Source organism: Salmo salar, chromosome ssa01 (genome assembly GCF_905237065.1).
Source record: "Salmo salar chromosome ssa01, Ssal_v3.1, whole genome shotgun sequence".
In the NCBI taxonomy this organism is placed as follows: Eukaryota; Metazoa; Chordata; class Actinopteri; order Salmoniformes; family Salmonidae; genus Salmo; species Salmo salar.
Genome location: NC_059442.1, coordinates 96,864,806 through 96,885,329, shown reverse-complemented (window position 1 = coordinate 96,885,329; position 20,524 = coordinate 96,864,806). Strand labels below are relative to the sequence as shown.

The 20,524-nt window shown below is 45.0% G+C and overlaps 1 protein-coding gene across 1 annotated transcript in view; it reads right to left on the bottom strand.

Annotated features, from left to right (window-relative positions):
* Positions 1-2,287: 2,287 nt before the first annotated feature.
* The window catches only part of LOC106610838 (brefeldin A-inhibited guanine nucleotide-exchange protein 3-like), a 33,982-nt gene continuing 15,745 nt past the window's right edge, over positions 2,288-20,524 (bottom strand). The window contains 19 exon segments of the mRNA XM_045697619.1: positions 2,288-3,191; positions 3,351-4,578; positions 5,238-5,368; positions 5,975-6,106; positions 12,540-12,642; positions 12,719-12,833; positions 13,285-13,461; positions 13,625-13,898; positions 14,075-14,178; positions 14,347-14,469; positions 14,684-14,819; positions 14,910-15,089; positions 15,523-15,668; positions 15,856-15,989; positions 16,910-17,197; positions 17,630-17,780; positions 17,952-18,053; positions 18,465-18,544; positions 18,546-18,672. Coding sequence (XP_045553575.1) covers positions 3,000-3,191; positions 3,351-4,578; positions 5,238-5,368; positions 5,975-6,106; positions 12,540-12,642; positions 12,719-12,833; positions 13,285-13,461; positions 13,625-13,898; positions 14,075-14,178; positions 14,347-14,469; positions 14,684-14,819; positions 14,910-15,089; positions 15,523-15,668; positions 15,856-15,989; positions 16,910-17,197; positions 17,630-17,780; positions 17,952-18,053; positions 18,465-18,544; positions 18,546-18,672 — 3,923 coding nt within the window. The 3' untranslated portion in view covers positions 2,288-2,999.

Here is a 20,524-nt window from a genome sequence, read left to right as displayed (position 1 = left end):
ACAACATATTATGTTACTTTCTAGATACAGTACCAGTCAACAGTTTGGACACACCTACTGGAATGAGTAGGTGTGTCGAAACGGTTGACTGGTACTGTATGTAAATGTCTATATTTAAAATTGACTTATTTATCAGTTTGTCTTCTGTATGAAATCCTCTTGATTCATTGTAAAAGTGTCTTACTATTATCAGTTTGAGAGTGCTTCCATATTTTTTTTAAATTACTGTATTCACAAATGCATTTGGCCAATATTTTTTTACAATTGTGATGTGCTTTTTAAATTCTTGCCTATTTTAGAGTAGAGCTGTAAAATAGAGTAAACCTTAAGTGATATGTATTTGTAATACCTTTAAAGAGCAGACATTTACTACTAGAAATTCAACTAATCTTTGGAGCCTGGCATGACACAATGTCAACTGTATCAAAATATTATTGAACTTCAAATGATTTGAGAGCAAGTGAATATTATATCTACTTATAAATAGTCCTCTAAACTAACTAAAAGACACATGGGTGGGTGCACAAAAGGCTGTCCTTTAAATGCTCAAATGTACACAAACAGTAATAGCGAACATATTTTACACGTACTGTATTTTAAATCATCTGTCCCTTTTCTACTTTTCATTACAGCCCAAGCAGAGTCAGCTATTAGAGCTGACTCAGAGTAGCGAGGTCAGAGAGGGTAGGGAGGGACAGCACCATAGCATTTCCTGTAGAGAGGCTGGTGAGTCCGGTGGGGTCAGGGGAATGTGTAGTGATTGGATAATCATCATGTTTGGGTGTCACATTATCTAAGGACGTCCGTTTCCAGACAGGCCAGGTCCGAGCAGAGTTCCAGCCCAAACTGTTGTTGAGGTTTGAGATTGTGAACGAAACCTCATCCTGCCAGTCTCCTTTACATTATGTGTTGGGTTGTTTATCAACAGCTCTCAATGAGGATCAGCATGTGTGGATTTACTTTCTGATTCCAGTGGACAGTGATGAGTAAGACTCATTAACCTAGTTGATGAGAGCATCTCAGGCGTGCTTAGATACAGTATGATTTTTGGCTGTATTTCTAATGGATGGATTAGGGCAGTGGTATAGTGGAGGGTAAATGCAAGTAAACCACCTTTTGCAGAAAGATCCATTGAAAGCATAGGGAGTAACATTTGTAAAGCTAGCTGTAACTAATCATTTCATATGACACAGTTAATCCAGTCAAATAACAAACATCTAAAAATATATACTCTCAATGTAATTAGCATATATTCAGTTGTAAAGCATTGATAATATGTAGTTAACATAAATAATTGGGGTATACAATAAACAGCTACAGAGCCTTCCGAACGTATTCAAACCCCTTGACTTTTTCCACGTTGTTTTACAGCCTTTAATTTACAATGGATTGAATTGAGATTGTTTCCCTGGCCTACATACAATACCCCATGTCAGTGGAATTATGTTCTTAGACATTTTCACAAAAAGATTAAATGTCTTGAGTCAATGAGTTTTCAACCCTTTTGTTATGGCAAGTCTAAATAAGTTCAGGAGTAGAAATGTGCTTAACAAGTCACATAATATGTTGAATGGATTCACTCTGTGTGCAATAACTGCTTAACATGATTTTTTTATTGACTACCTCATCTCTGTACACCACACATACAGATTATTGTAAGGTCCCTCAGTCGAGCAATGAATTTCAAACGCAGATTCAACCACAAAGGGCACCCATTGGTAGATGGGTAAAAATAAAAACAGACATTGAATATTCCTTTGAGCATGGGGAAGTTATTTTGGATGTTGTATCAAGACACTGTCAGTACAAAGATACAGGCGTCCAGCATTGTAGTTACTCCACAATACTAACCTAAATGACAGTGAAAAAGAAGCGTGTACAGAAGGCAAATATTTAAAAACATGCATCCTCTTTGCAATAAGGCACTAAAGTAAAACTGCAAAAAAAATGTGGCAAAGAAACAATCTTTATGTCCTGAATAACAAGTGTTATTCTTGGGGCAAATCCAACACATCACTGAGTACCACTCTTCATATTTTCAAGCATGATGGTGGCTGCATCATGTCAGCAAGGACCAGGGAGTTTTTTAGGATGAAAATAAACAGAATAGTGCTAATCACAGGCAAAATCCTAGAGGAAAACCTGGTTCAGTCTGATTTCCAACAGTCACTGGGAGACAAATTCACATTTCAGCAGGACAATAACCTAAAACACAAGGCCAAATATACACTGGAGTTGCTTACCAAGACAACATTGAATGTTCCTGACTGGCCTAGTTACAGTTTTCACTTAAATCACTTGAAAAAACAATGGCAAGACTTAAAAATGGCTGTCTAGCAATGACCGCAATGAGCTTGAAGAATAAAAAATAAAAAATGTATGTGCCAATATTGTACAAGCCAGGTTTGGAAAGCTCTTAGAGACTTACCCAGAAATACTCACAGCTGTAATTGCTGCCAAAGGTGATTCTTACATGTATTGTGTGTGAATACTTATGTAAATGAGATTTCTGTACTTCATTTTCAATACATTTGCAAACATTTCTAATAACATGTTTTCACTTCGTCATTATGGGGTGTTGTGTGTTGATGGGTGAGAAAATATATTTAATCCATTTTGAATTCAGGCTGTAACACAACATGTGGACTAAGTCAAGAGGTATGATTACTTTCTGAAGACACTGTACTTCAGCAAATTTAAATACATGACAATTACATTTTGTCAGAAAGTAAAAGTCTAACTTTCATTTCATTCATGAGTGACAGCGTTAAAGCAAACCTAGCACAGTGTGACACTGTAAATTACAATCAAACTGAATGACTTCCCATATATTACAATCAAACTGAATGACTTCCCATATATTACAATCAAACTGAATGACTTCCTGTAAATTACAATCAAACAATGCGGCTGAAAGTGGCAACGCAGATTCTCATTGGCTGAGCCTGAGTAACCCCTATAAAAACACTGCCATCTCATCTAAGGCAGGCGGGTGCCCCTCACATTGTGATGTCATACATTCTCCCTACGCGACTCAGCCACTCTCGCACTGCCTGGCGCACGTGGAGGTCAGTCACATGACAGGTCAGCTGACTAATGCAGGGGAACATGGCGGGCTGCAGGGCCACGAAGGTAGTGTCTGGGAGGAGCTGGATCTGAGTCAGGATAGTCAGAACCATGTTGGTCCACGCCTAGAGAGAGAGAGAGAGATAATTACTCTTACATTTCAGTGCAACATGTCTTTATTCAATAATGAAAAGAAAACTGGATTAATCAAAAACAAAAAGTACTTTCTGTTATCACCCCCATGACCATAGACTGAGTGATGCTTCTCCTGCATGTGGTCCTACCTGTATCTGAGCCTCTGAGTCTCTGAGGGAGACGTTATGGGAGCTGGCTGTAGAACTGGAGCGGAATCTGATGATTTCCTGCCTCAGCACCTCTGGCCCCGCACTGAACTAGTGTCTCATGGGCCCCGGGTTCACCAGCTGCTGGGGCCTCTGTGGGACGGAGGACTCTGGGCCCCTCATGGTCCCTGCCTCGCCCCTCTTCTCTCCCCCCTTGGTCTCCTTCACGAAAGTAGTATGGTGCTGCTGCTTCCTCTTTTTGTACTCCATCATCAGCTTTGTGATGGTCTTGTCGGTGGCGATGGTGTATAGCTTGTTCCCAGCACTCTCCCACGACTCCTTCTTGTGGCCCGCTGTGTCTGTCCTCTCCCCTCTGAGGTGTTGCAGGTTTTCCATGCAGTAGCCAGCAGTAGGGCTGTGGGTGTCCTCCAACGGCGTCTCCACCAGGTGGGAGCGCACGTCGTCGTCTGAGGGTGTTCCCCGGCTGGAAAGGCCTCCCATTGAGGGCGTGGGAGTCTCGGGGGTGGAGGGGAAGAGGGGGTCTCCCCGGAGGACAGGCACCGCCTCATCCAACAGGTTCTCCTGGTCCAGGTGAATCTGGATGTAGTTGTTGCAGAGGTCCATGCAGAGCTTGTGCAGCCGCTTGACCAGCCAGGCCCAGTCTGCACTGGGGACCGGCTGGATGCTGAGTGAGGGGATGGTGACCCTCCACTTACGCTTCTCCTTCCCCCGCGGGGGACTCACCTGGGCCGTCTCCTCAAAGATGTCCTCGTCCTCAGAAGAGCACTGCTGGGAGGAGTCGGAGCTGCCCTCGTCCTCCTCGTACAGGGTCTTCTTCACCAGCTCAGCAGTGATGCTCTCCTGGTTGGTGAGCGTGGCATACAGCAGTGCCTGGAAGTAGATGTTGAAGCTCATGGCAGACTGGCGGTACAGGTTGGCAGCGCCACACACCCCAGACACCTTCATCAGCAGGTACTTAAGGCCCGGGCGCGTGTCGAAGTCCCGGGCTGTGCGGTAGGAGTCCAGCAGCAGGTCGAAGATGATGGCCAGGTTCTGCATGGAGATGTACCGTAGGAAACCAGCTTGTCTGGGGTCAGATACTGGGGTGGTCTTCTTCTGGGCCTCAGCATTACCAGGGTGCTTCACAAACTCCTCCAGCAGGATGTCATACAGGTTCTGGAGCAGCACTTGGTGGGAGAGTAAGCTAACCACTATAGTTCTGAAAGGAATCCTGTGGGCAGATGGAGAAAAGGGTTGTTAAAGCCATTGATGGAAACAGATGCCTATATTACCAATACCGTAGTTCTGATTGTCAGAAATACGAACAATGTAATGGGAATTGAGCTTCAACAGTACATTTCTACAACGGAAGTCTTCATCATCTGTACAGAAGCTTATGTCATCCGATAAAAGATGTTGACAGAATATAATTATGTTTACGGTCCATGACATTGAAACATCAGGTAATGAACTCAGAAAGGTGGGTGTAAATGCTGCTCCCAGTAAACCAGAATTATGGCATGGATCATCAAAGTGCTCTTACCCTATTTTTCTGCAGCAAGTCCAGCACAAGAGAGAGATCAGAGGCATGTAAGGAGGGAATGAGTCTGAATATGCTACACTTCAAAATCGACATTCTGAACAGTATGAGTAAAGGCTGTGAACCCAGACATGAACTGTAACAGAACAGTATGAATAGACTAGAATAGAGCAACAGTTTAAAGTTGACGATGTACTGTAAATAACAGGTTGAACACACAATATATCAACTTTACACACTGGGACAGGTTTACTACGTTTTTGCATTGCTTGTACCTGGTGTAAATGTTTAGTAAATCTGTCCCACTGACTAAAGCCACCAGACTAGCTATGTGATTAAAAGTTGCCAACCTTTTCTGAGTGTGACCATTGGATTGCTGGTCTGATGGGAGCTCTATGATGAGCACACAGGACTGGGCATGCTCAAAGCCTTCCTTGTTGTTGGGGGTTTTAGGGGAGCACTGGGTGTCCAGCATAAACACCTAAAGACAGTAGGAATTCATGTTCAACCACTATATAGTCATACAGTACAGAAGATTTGAGATATAATACAAGATATTTGAAATGTCTAATAACAGCTATTATAACAGCTATATTGATGAATAGTATGTATTTGACCCAGGTTTGATTGTAGACTGCCACACATTTACATATGTCACATCAACATGCATGTCGCCGGCTGCATTTAGACAGGCAGCCCAATTCTGAGCTCTCTTTCACTAATTGGTATTTTGACCAATCAGATCAGCTCTGAAAAATATCTGATGTGATTGGTCAAAAGACCAATTAGTGGAAAAAATATCAGAATGGGGCTGCCTGTGTCAACGCAGCTGCCTAGGCCTGGATTAAATCTGGACCACGGAAGATCTGCGTAATAGCGTGATTGACATTTAAAAGGTAATTTCCGATTGAGCCGACATATGCAGTCTCTGCAAATAAGGAAACATTGCCTTTAAATAGGGCATAGCCAAAAAGGGGCGAATGAATCTAGCTCCAAGTGTGTAAGTTCCATCACATCTACATGTATATACAGGAGTGTTGCATGTACAGGAGTGTTGCATGTACAGGAGTGTATGGTGGAGGGTCACCTGCTGGGCCATGGCTCTAATTCTCCAGTACTCTGCCTCAGCAGAGGGGAAGTGGGACGGGGCGGCCACCTTAACCTCACAGGCGTCCCCAGAGGAGCTGGCTGAACCATTACGGAAACACACCAGCAGATTCTACACAGACACACACAATACAACACATGTATTCTAGTACTCTGACATGTACAGTCATGGCCAAAATTTTGAGAATGACACAAATATTAATTTTCACAAAGTCTGCTACCTCAGTTTGTATGATGGCAATTTGCATATACTCCAGAATGTTATGAAGAGTGATCAGATGAATTGCAATTAATTGCAAAGTCCCTCTTTGCCATGCAAATGAACTGAATCCCCCAAAAACATTTCCACTGCATTTCAACCCTGCCACAAAAGGACCAGCTGACATGTCAGTGATTCTCGCGTTAACACAGGTGTGAGTGTTGACAAGGACAAGGCTGGAGATCACTCTGTCATGCTGATTGAGTTCAAATAACAGACTGGAAGCTTCAAAAGGAGGGTGGTGCTTGGAATCATTGTTCTTCTTCTGTCAATCATGGTTAACTGCAAGGAAACACATGCCGTCATCATTGCTTTGCACAAAAAGGGCTTCACAGGCAAGGATATTGCTGCCAGTAAGATTGCACCTAAATCAACCATTTATCAGATCATCAAGAACTTCAAGGAGAGCGGTTCAATTGTTGTGGAGAAGGCTTCAGGGTGCCCAAGAAAGTCCAGCAAGCGCCAGGACCGTCTCCTAAAGTTGATTCAGCTGCGGGATCGGGGCACCACCAGTACAGAGCTTGCTCAGGAATGGCAGCAGGCAGGTGTGAGTGCATCTGCACACACAGTGAGGCGAAGACTTTTGGAGGATGGCCTGGTGTCAAGAAGGACAGCAAAGAAGCCACTTCTCTCCAGGAAAAACATCAGGGACAGACTGATATTCTGCAAAAGGTACAGGGATTGGACTGCTGAGGACTGGGGTAAAGTAATTTTCTCTGATGAATCCCCTTTCTGATTGTTTGGGGCATCCGGAAAAAAGCTTGTCCGGAGAAGACAAGGTGAGCGCTACCATCAGTCCTGTGTCATGCCAACAGTAAAGCATCCTGAGACCATTCATGTGTGGGGTTGCTTCTCAGCCAAGGGAGTGGGCTCACTCACAATTTTGCATAAGAACACAGCCATGAATAAAGAATGGTACCAACACATCCTCCGAGAGCAACGTCTCCCAACCATCCAGGAACAGTTTGGTGACGAACAATGCCTTTTCCAGCATGATGGAGCACCTTGCCAGAAGGCAAAAGTGATAACTACGTGGCTCGGGGAACAAAACATTGATATTTTGGGTCCATGGCCAGGAAACTCCCCAGACCTTAATCCCATTGAGAACTTGTGATCAATCCTCAAGAGGCGGGTGGACAAACAAAAACCCACACATTCTGACAAACTCCAAGCATTGATTATGCAAGAATGGGCTGCAATCAGTCAGAAGTGGCCCAGAAGTTAATTGACAGCATGCCAGGGCAGATTGCAGAGGTCTTGAAAAAGAAGGGTCAACACTGCAAATATTGACTCTTTGCATCAACTTCATGTAATGGTCAATAAAAGCGTTTGACACTTATGAAATGCTTGTAATTATACTTCAGTATTCCATAGTAACATCTGACAAATATATCTAGACACTGAAGCAGCAGACTTTGTGGAAAATAATATTTGTGTCATTCTCAAACCTTTTGGCCATGACAGTATGCTGAAGCTGTACAGTCTGGAGCACAAGGTTACATAAAATGTGATCAAGTCAACATGATCTAGAACACACAGCACAGTGACGGAACCATGCTTATCAGCCACATGGAACTTCATACAGTGGTCCCAGTCATCAACAGCTGAGAGAGTGAAAGTACACATACACCTAGGATATTTTGTATCTAAAAAGAAAGTAATGAATGACAGTAATCCCAACATACAGTACTGTAACACAAAATCTACAATTATAGTAATGAATGACAGTAATCCCAACATACAGTACTGTAACAAAATCTACAATTATAGTAATGAATGACAGTAATCCCAACATACAGTACTGTAAATAAGAATACAAAATGATAGTAAGTCGACATTTACTTTTACTACACTCTTAAAAATAAATTGGAACCAAATAAGGTTATTGAGTGCGATGCCACAAGGGAACCATTTTAAGGTTTCTGAAGAACCATAAATGGAACGGTTCTTTGAAGAACCATAAAAAAATGTAAACCCAGAAATGTTTCGTCCCTCCAGGACCGGAATTGAAATAGCCCTGTTATACGGTTTTAAGCCTTATTTGCACATTTCACAGGGTGCCTTTCGAGTGAGCTTTAGAGTTACCACCCATGACTGTATTTGCCAGTGACGGAGACATGGTTGTTGCCTTCACTAAGTGATTATGTTGTCACTGAAATGTAACTATTTAAGACAATACATACAGTGCATTTGGAAAGTATCCAGATCCCTTGACTTTCCCACATTTTGTTACGTTATAGCCTTATTCTAAAATGGACTAAATAGTTTGTTTTCCTCATTAATCTACACACAATACCCAAAAATGACTAAGCAAAAACTGTTTTTTATACATTTTTGCAAATGTATAAAAAAAATAATCTTAAAATTAATATACATTTTCATAAGTATTCAGACCCTTTACTCAGTACCTTGTTGAAGCACCATTGGCAGCGATTACAGCCTTGAGTCTTCTTGGGTATGACGCTACAAGCTTGGCACACCTTTTACTCCTCCGCAGATCCTCTCAAGCTCTGTCAGGTTGGATGGGGAGCGTCGCTGCACAGCTATTTTCAGGTCTCTCAGAGCTGTTCGATCGGGTTCAAGTCCGGGCTCTGGCTGGGCCTCTCAAGGACATTTAGAGACTTATCCCGAACCCACTCCTGCGCTGTCTTGGCTGTGTGCTTAGGGTCGTTGTCCTGTTGGAAGGGGAACCTTTGCCCTAGTCGGAGATCCTGAGCGCTCTGGAGCAGGTTTTCATCAAGGATCTCTGTACTTTGCTTCGTTCATCTTTACCTCGACCCTGACTAGTCTTCCAGTCCCTGCCGCTGAAAAACATCCCCACAGTATGATGCTGCCACCACCATGCTTCACCGTAGGGATGGTGCCAGGTTTCCTCCAGATGTGACACTTGGCATTCAGGCCAAAGAGTTCAATCTTGGTTTCATCAGACCAGATAAAGGATTCTCAATGAGAAACAAGATTAAGTGCCTTTTGGCCAACTCCAAGCGTGCTGTGATGTGCCTTTTACTGAGGAGTGGATTCTGTCTGGCCACTCTACCATAAAGGCCTGATGGTGGACTGCTGCAGAGATGGTTCCTGGAAGGTTCTCCCATCTCCACAGAGGAACTTTGGATCTCTGTAAGAGTGATCATCGGGGTCTTGGTCACCTCCCTGACCAAGGCCCTTCTTCCCCAATTGCTCAGTTTGGCTGGGTGGCCAGCTCTAGGAAGAGTCTTGGTCGTTTCAAACTTCTTCCATTTAAGAATGATGGAGGCCACTATGTTCTTGGGGACCTTCAATGCTGCATAAATGTTTTGGTACCCTTCCCCAGATCTGTGCCTTGACACAATCCTGTCTTGGAGCTCTACGGACAATTCCTTCGACCTCATGGCTTGATTTTTGCTTTGACATAAACTGTCAACTGTGGGACCTTATATAGAAGTGTGTCCCTTTCCAAATCAAATCATGCGCCGAATACAACAGGTGTAGACCTTACTGTGAAATGCTTACTTACAAGCCGTTAACCAACAATGCAGTTCAAGAAATCGAGATTAGTATATTTAATAAATATTTTCTTAAGTAAAAAATAAATAACATAGATAATCAAAAAGTAACAAGAAAATTACATAAGGAGGTACCGGGTCAGTGTGAAGGGGTACAGGTTAGTTGTAAATAGTCTGGGTGGCCATTTGAGTAATTGTTCAGCAGTCTTATGGCTTGGTGGTAGAAGCTGTTAAGGAGCCTTTTGGTCCTAGACATGGCGCTCCGGTACTGCTTGCCGTGCGGTAGCAGAGAGAACAGTCTATGACTTGGGTGACTGGAGCCTTGACAATGTTTTGGGCCTTCCTCTGACACCGCCTAGTATATAGGTCCTAGATGTCAGGAAGCTTGGCCCCAGTTGCCATACCAGGCGGTGATGCAACTGGTTAGGATGCTCTCGATGGTGCAGCTGTAGAACTTTTAGGATCTGGGGACCCATGCCAAATATTTTCAGTCTCCTGATCTGGAGGTGTTGTCATGCCCTCTTCACAACTGTCTTGGTGTGTTTGGACCATGATAGTTCGTTGGTGATTTGGACCTGTTTGGCCCTCCTTTTCCTATAGTCCACGATCAGCTCCTTTGTCTTGTTCACATTGAGGGAGATGTTGTTGTCCTGGCATCACACTGCCAGGTCTCTGACCTCCTCCCTATAGGCTGTCTCTCACCTAGGGGCGGCCCGTCAGGAAGTCCAGGATCCAGTTGCAGAGGGAGGTGTTTAGTCCCAGGGTCCTTAGCTTATTGATGAGCTTTGAGGGCACTATGGTGTTGAATGCTAAGCTGTAGTCAATTAATAGCATTCTCACATAGGTGTTCCTTTTGTCCAGGTAAGAAAGGGCAGTGTGAAGTGCGATTGAGATTGCGTCATCTGTGGATCTGTTGGGGCGGTTTGTGAATTGGGGTTTCTGGCATGGTGTTGATGTGAGCCATGACCAGCCTTTCAAAGCACTTCATGGCTACCGACGTGAGTGCTACGAGGCTGTAATAATTTTGTCAGGTTACCTTAGTGTTCTTGGGCACAGGCACCATTGTGGTCTGTTTGAAACATGTAGGTCTTAGGAGAGGAGAGGTTGAAAATGTCAGTGAAGACACTTGCCAGTTGGTCCGCGCATGCTTTGAGTACATGTCCTGGTATTCCGTCTGGCCCCGCGGCTTTGTGAATGTTTTTGCTCACATCGGCTACGGAACGTGATAACACAGTCGTCTGGAACAGCTGGTGCTCTCATGAATGATTCAGTGTTGCGTGCATCGAAGCAAGCATAAAAGGCATTTAGCTCGTCTGGTAGGCTCGCGCCACTGGGCAACTCGCGGCTGGGTTTCCCTTTGTAATCCGTAATCGTTTTCAAGCCCTGCCACATCCGACGAGCTTCAGAGCCGGTGTAGTAGGATTCAATCTTGGTCCTGTATTTACGCTTTGCCTGTTTGATGGTTCGTCTGAGGGATATGTGGTTGGGATATGTACGTACGGTCACTGTGGGGACGACGTCGTCGATGCACTTGATGAAGCCGGTATTCTGAGGTGGTATACTCCTCAATGCCATTGGACATATTCCAGTCTGTGCTAGCAAAACAGTCCTGTAGTGTAGCATCTGCATCATCTGACCACTTTATGAGTCTCTGTGTATGGAGTAAAGGTGGTCTAGAGTTTCTTTCCCTCTGGTTGCTCATGTGACATATTGGCAGAAATTAGGTCAAACGGATTTAAGTTTGCCGTCATTAATGTCCCTGGCCACTAAAAGCGTAGCTTCTGGATGAGCATTTTCTTGTTTGCTTATGGCCTTATACAGCTCGTTGAGTGCGGTCTTAGTGCCAGCATCGGTTTGTGGTGGTAAATAGATGGCAACGAATAACATAGATGAGAACTCCTTTGGCAGATAGTGTGGTCTACAGCTTATAATGAGGTATTCTACCTTAAGCGAGCAATACCTCGAGACTTCTTTAATATTAGACCTCGCGCACCAGCAGTTATTGACAAATAGACACACACCCCCGCCCCTCGTCCTACCAGACGTAGCTGCTCTGTCCTGCCGATGCATGGAGAAACCAGCCAGTTCTATATTATCCGTGTCGTTGTTTAGCCATGTCTGGTGAAACATAAGACATTACAGTTTTTAATGTCCTGTTTGGTAGGATATTCTTAAATCGTTAGAACGTCCAGTTTGTTTTCCAATGATTACACGTTGGCCAATAATACGGAAGGTAGTGTTCTCACAAGGCACCCGACCTCCTCCCCCCTTTTCTCCATCTTTTCTTCACGCGGATGACGGGGATTTGGGCCTTGTCTCGACAAAGCAGTATATCCTTTGCGTCAGACTCATTAAGATTTTTTTCTTTATGTTCTGATGTCCTGAAGCTCTTTTCGGTCATAAGAGACGGTATCAGCAACATTACGTACAAAATGAGTTACAAACAATACTAAAAAACAAAACAAATAGCACAGTTGGTTAGGAGCCCGTAAAATGGCAGCCATCCCCTCTGGCGCCATTATCATTCAAAAAAATATTAAATATATTATTATGAGTCTCATAGAAAAGGGTCTAAATACTTATGTAAATAAGGTAATTCTGTTTTTAATACATTTGCAAAAATGTATTCGAAACCTGTTTTCGCTTTGCCATTATGGGGGTATTGTGCGAAGCTTGATGAGGAAAACATTTCATTTAATCCATTTTAGAATAAGGCTGTAACGTAACAAAATGTGGAAAAAGGGAAGGGGTCTGAATACTTCCCGAATGCACTGTATATATAGATAACAATATAAGGCCTTTACCTTGACAGGCTCCAGGGTGGCAGAGAAGGCATCCTGCAGGGAACAGCAGGCCAGATTCCACATCTCCTCAGTGAAGACTGGGCCTACCGTCACCAACACATACCTGCCACAGGAAGAGACAAACACACCCGTCACCTACAGCTCAGTCATACACATTATGTGTGTGTCTGTGTGGTCACCTGACGCAGGAGCAGCCCACTCTAGAGATAGTCTCAGCAGGTTCAGCCACACAGGCCACCAGCAGCTTGAAGAGGTCCTTCAGCATCAGGTTGATCAGATTCTCATAGCCAATATCTATAGGAGCACAGAGATATGAAGGATATGGACAGAGGCACAACCAGGATCTGGGGCCGTCCCACTGGAGAAAAACTGGTTGAATTGTTTTTCCATGTCATTTCAACAACAAAAAATGTAATGTGATGTTGAATCAACGTAGTAAACTGATTGGATTTGCAAAAAGTCATCAACGTAAGGGAATTACGTCTTTTTTTCACCCAACTTTTAACCTAAATCAAATGTCATGGTGAATTTTGTTGATTTCACATAGAATTCACGTTAGTTGACAACTCAACCAAATGTAAATAAAAACTAGATGTTGAACTGACGTCTGCGCCCAGTGGGGGGATGTATCAAGCATCTCAGAACATGAGTCAGGATCAGGTTTTCCCTGCCCACCTCTTGTCTGTACACCATGTTCGACCACCACTCAGAGGTCATTTCCTTTGTCATTCCATGGCCACTGTACCTGAGTGGATGAAGCTTTGAATGTGCTCGACCACCAGCTCACAGCACAGCCCAATGGCGTGCTTGAAGTTGGCTGCGGCTATGTCCCAGTACGCATGGTCACCATGGCTACGCTGCAGCCAGAGTGACATCACAGGAAGAAGAAGCTGGATCACAGAGAATATGGCAAAGCCCGGTCCTATGGAGGTGAAGAAAAGAACTGGCGTTTGGTTTTCATGTAGGCTACGTTAATCTAGATTATGTGACTTTTAGAAGATAATCACCCAGACCATGTAAAACCAAACTCCAGTAGATAGTGTAGAATCGGACCTGTCCTGTGGCATCAAGGTATCTCTTCTCACCTGGTAAGTTGGTGAGCTCCCTGAGAAGTTCAAACAGCAGTTCCAGGGTGGGGGGCTGGTGCTCCCGGGGGCAGTTAGATACCACTCCAGTCAGCTGCTCCAGCAGCAGGATCCACACCTGGATCAGGCCTGTGTCATCGTCAAACTCAGCCAGGACACAGTCCATGCCATCCTCACTGCTGACAGACCTTTCCTGGGCCCTCATGGGCAGGCTGGCCAGCCGGGCTCCCAGGAACACTGGCTTAGAAGGCATCTTGTAGATTTTGGCAAGTAACTGCAACAGAAAACATCATTATAAGTAGATGGGAAAAGTCTTCCTGTAGCAGGGTTGTGACCCTTTATTTATCCATTTTAATAGACTTTCTGGAAGCCCGTCTGATAAGAGGACTCATTTTAGTGTGACACACATTGGAGATGGCTAAGGTGGCCCATGGGCCAGTGATTTTCTACCTGGGAGCACTTCCTCAGGTAGTCCAGAGCAGGGAGGCACAGGTCTGTAGAACTGTAGCCAGTGGCATTGACACAGTCCCCAATCTCCTTATAGTCCACTTCTCCTGGGAACAAGGCTGCCGTGTTTGATGGCACCCAGAGTAATCATTTCCATTATATCTTACCAAATAACATGAACATTCAATGTCTCCGTCTAGAAATGTGATGATCATGATAATAGTATTACACACCCACAGAGAAAATCATGTAACCATCTCATTTACCTGACTTACCTAAACCTTTGACAAACTTGATAAGGCACATGATGTAGTCAGTTGCTGCGTTGGCAAACACCTGAATGTTGTCTGTGTTGATAAACGCTTCAAAGACATCAAACACAGGTGCCTGAGACTTCCCTGCATTAGAGACGATGCAGAAAACAACCTCAAAGAGACAGGAATCTCCTTAGAGAGAGGAGACAAGGCTCCAACCTAACTCCACAGACAACCCAGAGAAACAGTATGTGACAACAGAAATATGTTACCTGTGCAGTACATTAGGGAATACAATACACAGAAACATTGACATGTAATAAACTCTAAGACTAGGCTGCCTGTCAGACATACATACCCATGGAGTATTCTCCTATCAGGTAGTCTTTCATGTCTGTCCCATGCACGGTCCTCAGGGCACTGAATAGAGGTCTCCAGCCAGACTGGATCTGAGGGGAACACATCTCTACCAGCTCCCCTATGGATGTGACCACCTGACGGACAAACAGTAGGACCTTAACTACCGGGTCAACTAATTATAAGAGGGTATTAAGGAGGCCTTGTGTGTGTAGGAGACAACTAACCTGGTCCTGCACGTCCTCGTCACACAGCTCCAGCAGCATGATGTGTTCGAAGGGTCTGAAGAGCGCCTCGTTAAAGTGGAAGTGAGGAAGCTCTGCCCAGCTGGTCAGCACCTCCATCAGAACATCATGGATGAAGGACACAGCCTTCTGGGATACATAGCGCTCTTTGTGGCAGGCAGCCTCAGAGGAGAGAGAGATAAACAGAACTGAGAACAATATATGCCTAATTTAACCTGCAGAAAGGGTGAACCTGTTAGGCCACGCCAGATCAGTGATCGTGGAGGAGAGGACATAAGCAAAGGAGGCCACACAGTTGAGACGAAGTCCCTGAGCTCCTACCTCCACCAGGTGTATTTCTCCTACCTGTGTGTTTCTCCTACCCAGGTGTGGTGCTCCTACCTCCACCAGGTGTGTTTCTCCTACCCAGGTGTGTTTCTCCTACCCAGGTGTGTTGCTACTACCCAGGTGTGTTGCTGCTACCCAGGTGTGTTGCTCCTACCCAGGTGTGTTTCTCCTACCCAGGTGTGTTTCTCCTACCCAGGTGTGTTTCTCCTACCCAGGTGTGTTTCTCCTACCCAGGTGTGTTTCTCCTACCCAGGTGTGTTGCTTCTACCTCCACCAGGTGGGGTGCCACTACGCTCCAGGCCCTCATCATGTGCAGCAGGGGTCTGGTCTTATTCCTCACGATCCGCAGCATGGCCTCCCCCAGGCGGAACAGGTGCAGGGCACTACGCCTGTCCATGGTGGACTTGGCCTCTCCTACAAAGACAAAGGCAACATGATGGTTCATCGCTCCTGTAAAAGGGTATTTTTCCATGAACATTGTGGATCAGACCTGTGTTTAACTTTTGATTACCACTTTTGGGACTGTTCCATTGTACTGGGCTAATTTGACCCAGGGTTTGACCTGGGTCTGTTGGGAACGACAGTGTGTTGTGTTTGGTACCTGGCATGGCTAAGGAATAGTCTCCTGTCTCAGTGACTGATTCAAAGAGCTGGGACTGAGATGCCTTCCTCAGCTGGTGCAGGAAACCCACCAGGCCAACCAAGTTCAGCTTACAGACGGAGTCCTCAAATAACCTGCAAAAAGGACACACAGTGAAGAGCAAATGATTGTCAATGTATTCTTCAAACAGCAGAAAGGAATCCCCACAAGCCAAATGGAAATCTGTGGGACTATTAGGACAGTGAAACATCTGCTAGATAAAAGGGATTTTATTATTTTCACTAAAAGAAGCCCAGTGCTTATGTAAAGTACCAGTCAAAAGTTGACACACCTACTCATTCAAGGGTTTTTCTTTATTTTTTACTATTTGCTACATTGAATAATAGTGAAGACGTCAAAACTATGAAATAACACATATGGAATCATGTAGTAACCAAATAATTGTTAAACAAATCAAACTATATTTTATATATTTCAAAGTAGCCACCCTTTGCCTTTATGACAGCTTTGCACAATCTTGGCATTCTCTCAACCATCAGGCTATAGCTCATCCATCATGACCTATGTCCAGAAGAGAACATGCTGCATGCCCATGTGATTCTTTGTACCGTACAATCAAGAGCAGCAAATCATAAGCTGCGTTTACACAGGCAGGCCAATTCTGATCTTTTGACCAATTAGATCAGCTCTAAAAAAAGATCTGAAGTGAAAAGATCTTATGTGATTGGTCAAGAGACCAATTAGTGGAAAAATATCAGAATTGGCCTGCATGTGTAAATGCAGCAGTACTGGCCTGGGTCAAACTTTCAAGTATTTGAGCTGCGCTTGATCCACACTGCCATCTGGTGGCTACTTTCTTTACATGTTTTGTTACGGACTTAAATTACAACATTTGTGTTTCAGCCTAGCAGCATTCCGTCAACAGCAACTACAATGTTTTATATTGCTATTCAGACATGAAAGTCAATGAAACAGAAATTACAATATGAAACCGAGTATGTGATTCAGACACAGTGGACAAAACATTACAGTCCTGCAGCCTATAATGCAGTACCTGTCTGCCTGTGTAGATAGAGTGCAGACGGCCTTGGATGCACTGGTCCCCGTCATCAGGCTGCGGTCCAGGTCTTTCCCCCTGCTGCTCTCCCTCAGCAGCTCCTGGATGGACTGGGGCTGAATGACCGGCTGGCTGCTCAGGGCCAGCTCTCTGTCCGGACTGGCCTCGCCGCACAAATCCAGCCCCAGATCTACGGCCAGCTGGGCTTGGGTGATGGTCATGGTGGCCTGGGAGCTTCCGTCGCTGAAATGGCTGTGCTCCAGAGAGCTGACATATTCACTAACCCTGGGTAGACAGAGACAGGTACGCTACTGTATTGTTCAGTGTCGTTACAGAGATGAGTGTTATTAACCTGTGGCTGCAACTGTACCAAGAATCCACCGTCCTACGCTGTCATGAATGCATCCACCGTCCTACGCTGTCATGAATGCATCCACCGTCCTACGCTGTCATGAATGCATCCACCGTCCTACGCTGTCATGAATGCATCCACCGTCCTACGCTGTCATGAATGCATCCACCGTCCTACGCTGTCATGAATGCATCCACCGTCCTACGCTGTCATGAATGCATCCACCGTCCTACGCTGTCATGAATGCATCCACCGTCCGACGCTGTCATGAATGCCTGTCTCAGCCTTTTCTGAGTTGTTATGGAGAGGGTTTTTTCTTCTTCTCTCTCTGCATCGCCTGCTCTGCCACAGCTTGGCTGTGTTACCTGAAGACGTGGGGCCAGCAGTCCTGGTTGTGGCTGCCCATTTCCAGGCCGACGTTGAAGATGGCCTCCATGCAGAGCACATGTGCCGTGTGCAGCCGCACCCCCTGAGGACGTCCCATCTGCTCCAGCTTCTGCTCCACACGCTGCTTGACTGGGAACAAAATGTGACAATGGGATCTTTTCTGAAATATCCTGTCTTGTGCAGTAATGACAAATCCAAAGTAATTGTTTGCGTTTACAGTAGTTTTATAGTACAGTGGGTGTCTTAGTTTGAAACAGTCCATTGAACCGCTATGTACAGACAGCACGGTATGTTATGTACCTTGTGTGATGGCATCTCCAGACCCGCCCACCTGCCTCTCCTCCTGCACACACGAGGCTGCTGCCATCTGGGCCAGAGCACAGGCACAATTGGCAGCCACACCTAGAGAATGCATGAATATTCATTAGATATGACGGTAAATAAGACAAGCTGGGCTGGGCTGGGAGGGTATATCCCACCTGTCACAGAGCACCTGGCCAATAGCAGCATCTGCAGCCAAATGGAGAATCACAACACTTTATGGTCTTAATTCATACAGTCTCTATTTTCAATAGCTACACAAATAGGCCTACTAAGTATTCAGGAATATGATTATCTTAAAACGTCTTTCTGGAAACATCTCTATACCAGACCTGTGATCAAATCGTTTTTGTTTTCTTTCAAATACTTTGACCCAGCCTGCCTCGGATGTAAACACACTAGCTAATGGGTTTACTACATCCTTCCTGTTTAGAGATTATAGTCAGGCAGGCAGGCATTATCTCCAGTCACCATGGTGTTGGGTCCTGTTACCTAGAGCACAGCTGAGCCTGGCTGCCTTGTGTAGTCCACCCAGGCTGAGACAGACGGTGTCTCTCTCCCTCTGGCTCTGCTCCTTCAGCGCCCAGCATGAAGGCCAGGCCCTTGGAGCTGCCCGCCATGCGCCCCGTCAGGGGGGTGGACAGGGTGTCCATCAGGTTCTTCCAGCAGCCCGTCAGGATGTAGCGGGCAAACACTATGCCTAAAGGTTGAGTGAGTAAGTCAGACCCTTATCTGTGCATTGAACCACGTATCAACCCATATGTATGAAACAGGATCAATGGTGGTTGAGTCAGAGCCTTGAAGCTAGAATCCGTAGTTGAAACAATAACAAAGTGGCATCCTGCCTCTGTTTTGGTAAAAAGCTGAGGGATGGTCTAGAGATGTAAGGACTTACCATCCATGATATCAAAATTAGAGTTTTAACCATGTTTTGAGGCTATACAGTGATTACAAACATTGGAGTTAAACAGGCTTCTATTTTGGGTGTTGATGGTGTACAACAGTTGAACTAAGCTCATGAGGCATTTATACGTTTTATTGGTCAAGAATACATCGGTATTTACTGAGCATACGAAACATTAGGAACACCTTCGTAATATTGAGTTGCACCACCCTCCTTTTGCCCTCAGAACAGTCTCAATTCGTCGGGCATGGACTCTACAAGCTGTAGAAATCGTTCCACAGGGATGCTGGCTCATGTTGACTCCAATGCTTCCCACAGTTGTGTCAAGTTGGCAGGATGTCCTTTGGGTGGTGGACCATTCTTGATACACATGGGAATCTGTTGAGCGTGAAAAACACAGCAGCGTTGCAGTTCTTGACGTACTCAAACCGGTGCGCCTGGCACCTACTACCATACCCCATTCAAAGGCACTCGCCCATTCACCTTCTGAATGGCACACATACACAATCCATGTCTCAAGGCTTAAATATCCTTCTTTAACCTGTCTCCTCCCCTTCATCTACACTGATTAAATGGATTTAACAAGTGACATCAATAAGGGATCATAGCTTTTACCTGTTCAGTCTGTCATGGAAAGAGCATGTTTTGTATACTCAGTGTATATCATTCATTTGTAAGTCAAAAAATGGATGTAGCAAATGCTGATGCTAGCTTTAAATACAGCATACAGTACATTCAACTGTGTACAGTAGACTATTGATCATGAAACATTATGAATGGCTATATCGTAAAAATTCATGAAAACAAACATTTGCTTTTTGGTCTTAACGGTAATTTACAGTTAGGGTTAAGCATTAGGGTTAGCAGTGTGGTTAAGGCTAGGAATAAAGTTAAGGTTAGATTTAAAATCAGCTTTATGACTTTGTGGCTGTGCCAGTCTGCAGAGCTGCCTCCAGAGAAAGAGTCATGACAACAAATGCCAATCTGTGGCCTCCCGAGTGGTGCAGTGGTCTCAGACACTGCATAGCCGGCTGCGACCCGGGAGACCCATTGGGCGGTGCACAATTGGCCCAGCGTCGTCCGGGTTAGGGGAGGGTTTGGCCGGCAGGGATGGTCTTGTCCCATCACGCACTAGCGACTCCTGTGGCGGGCCGGGCGCAGTGCACGCTGACACGGTTGCCAGGTGTACGGCGTTTTCTCCGACACATTGGTGCGGCTGGCTTCTGGGTTAAGTGGGAATTGTGTCAAGAAGCAGTGTGGTTTGGTTGTGTTTCGGAGGACAGACGGCTCTATCTTCGCCTCTCCCAAGTCCGTAAGAGAGTTGCAGCGATGAGACAAGACTTTAACTACCAATTGGATACCACGAAATTGGGGAGAAAAAAAAGGGGGAATTTTTTTATTATTTAAAAAAACAAATGCCAATCTGCAAGTCAGATCCTTTGTATTGACCAAGACCTATGCTACAGCCCAATGGGCTTGAATCAACCCCATCTATTGACAAAGACCCCTTGTCTGAAAAGGCACCAATGGGAGATCTATCTGTGTATTGACCCAGCAGTTCTATAATGTGCTGTAGGCAGGCAGTAAACAGGCAGGCAGTGAACTAAGTCCAGTTAGAGAGACCTTGAGAGATTTAAGAGCTATAAAG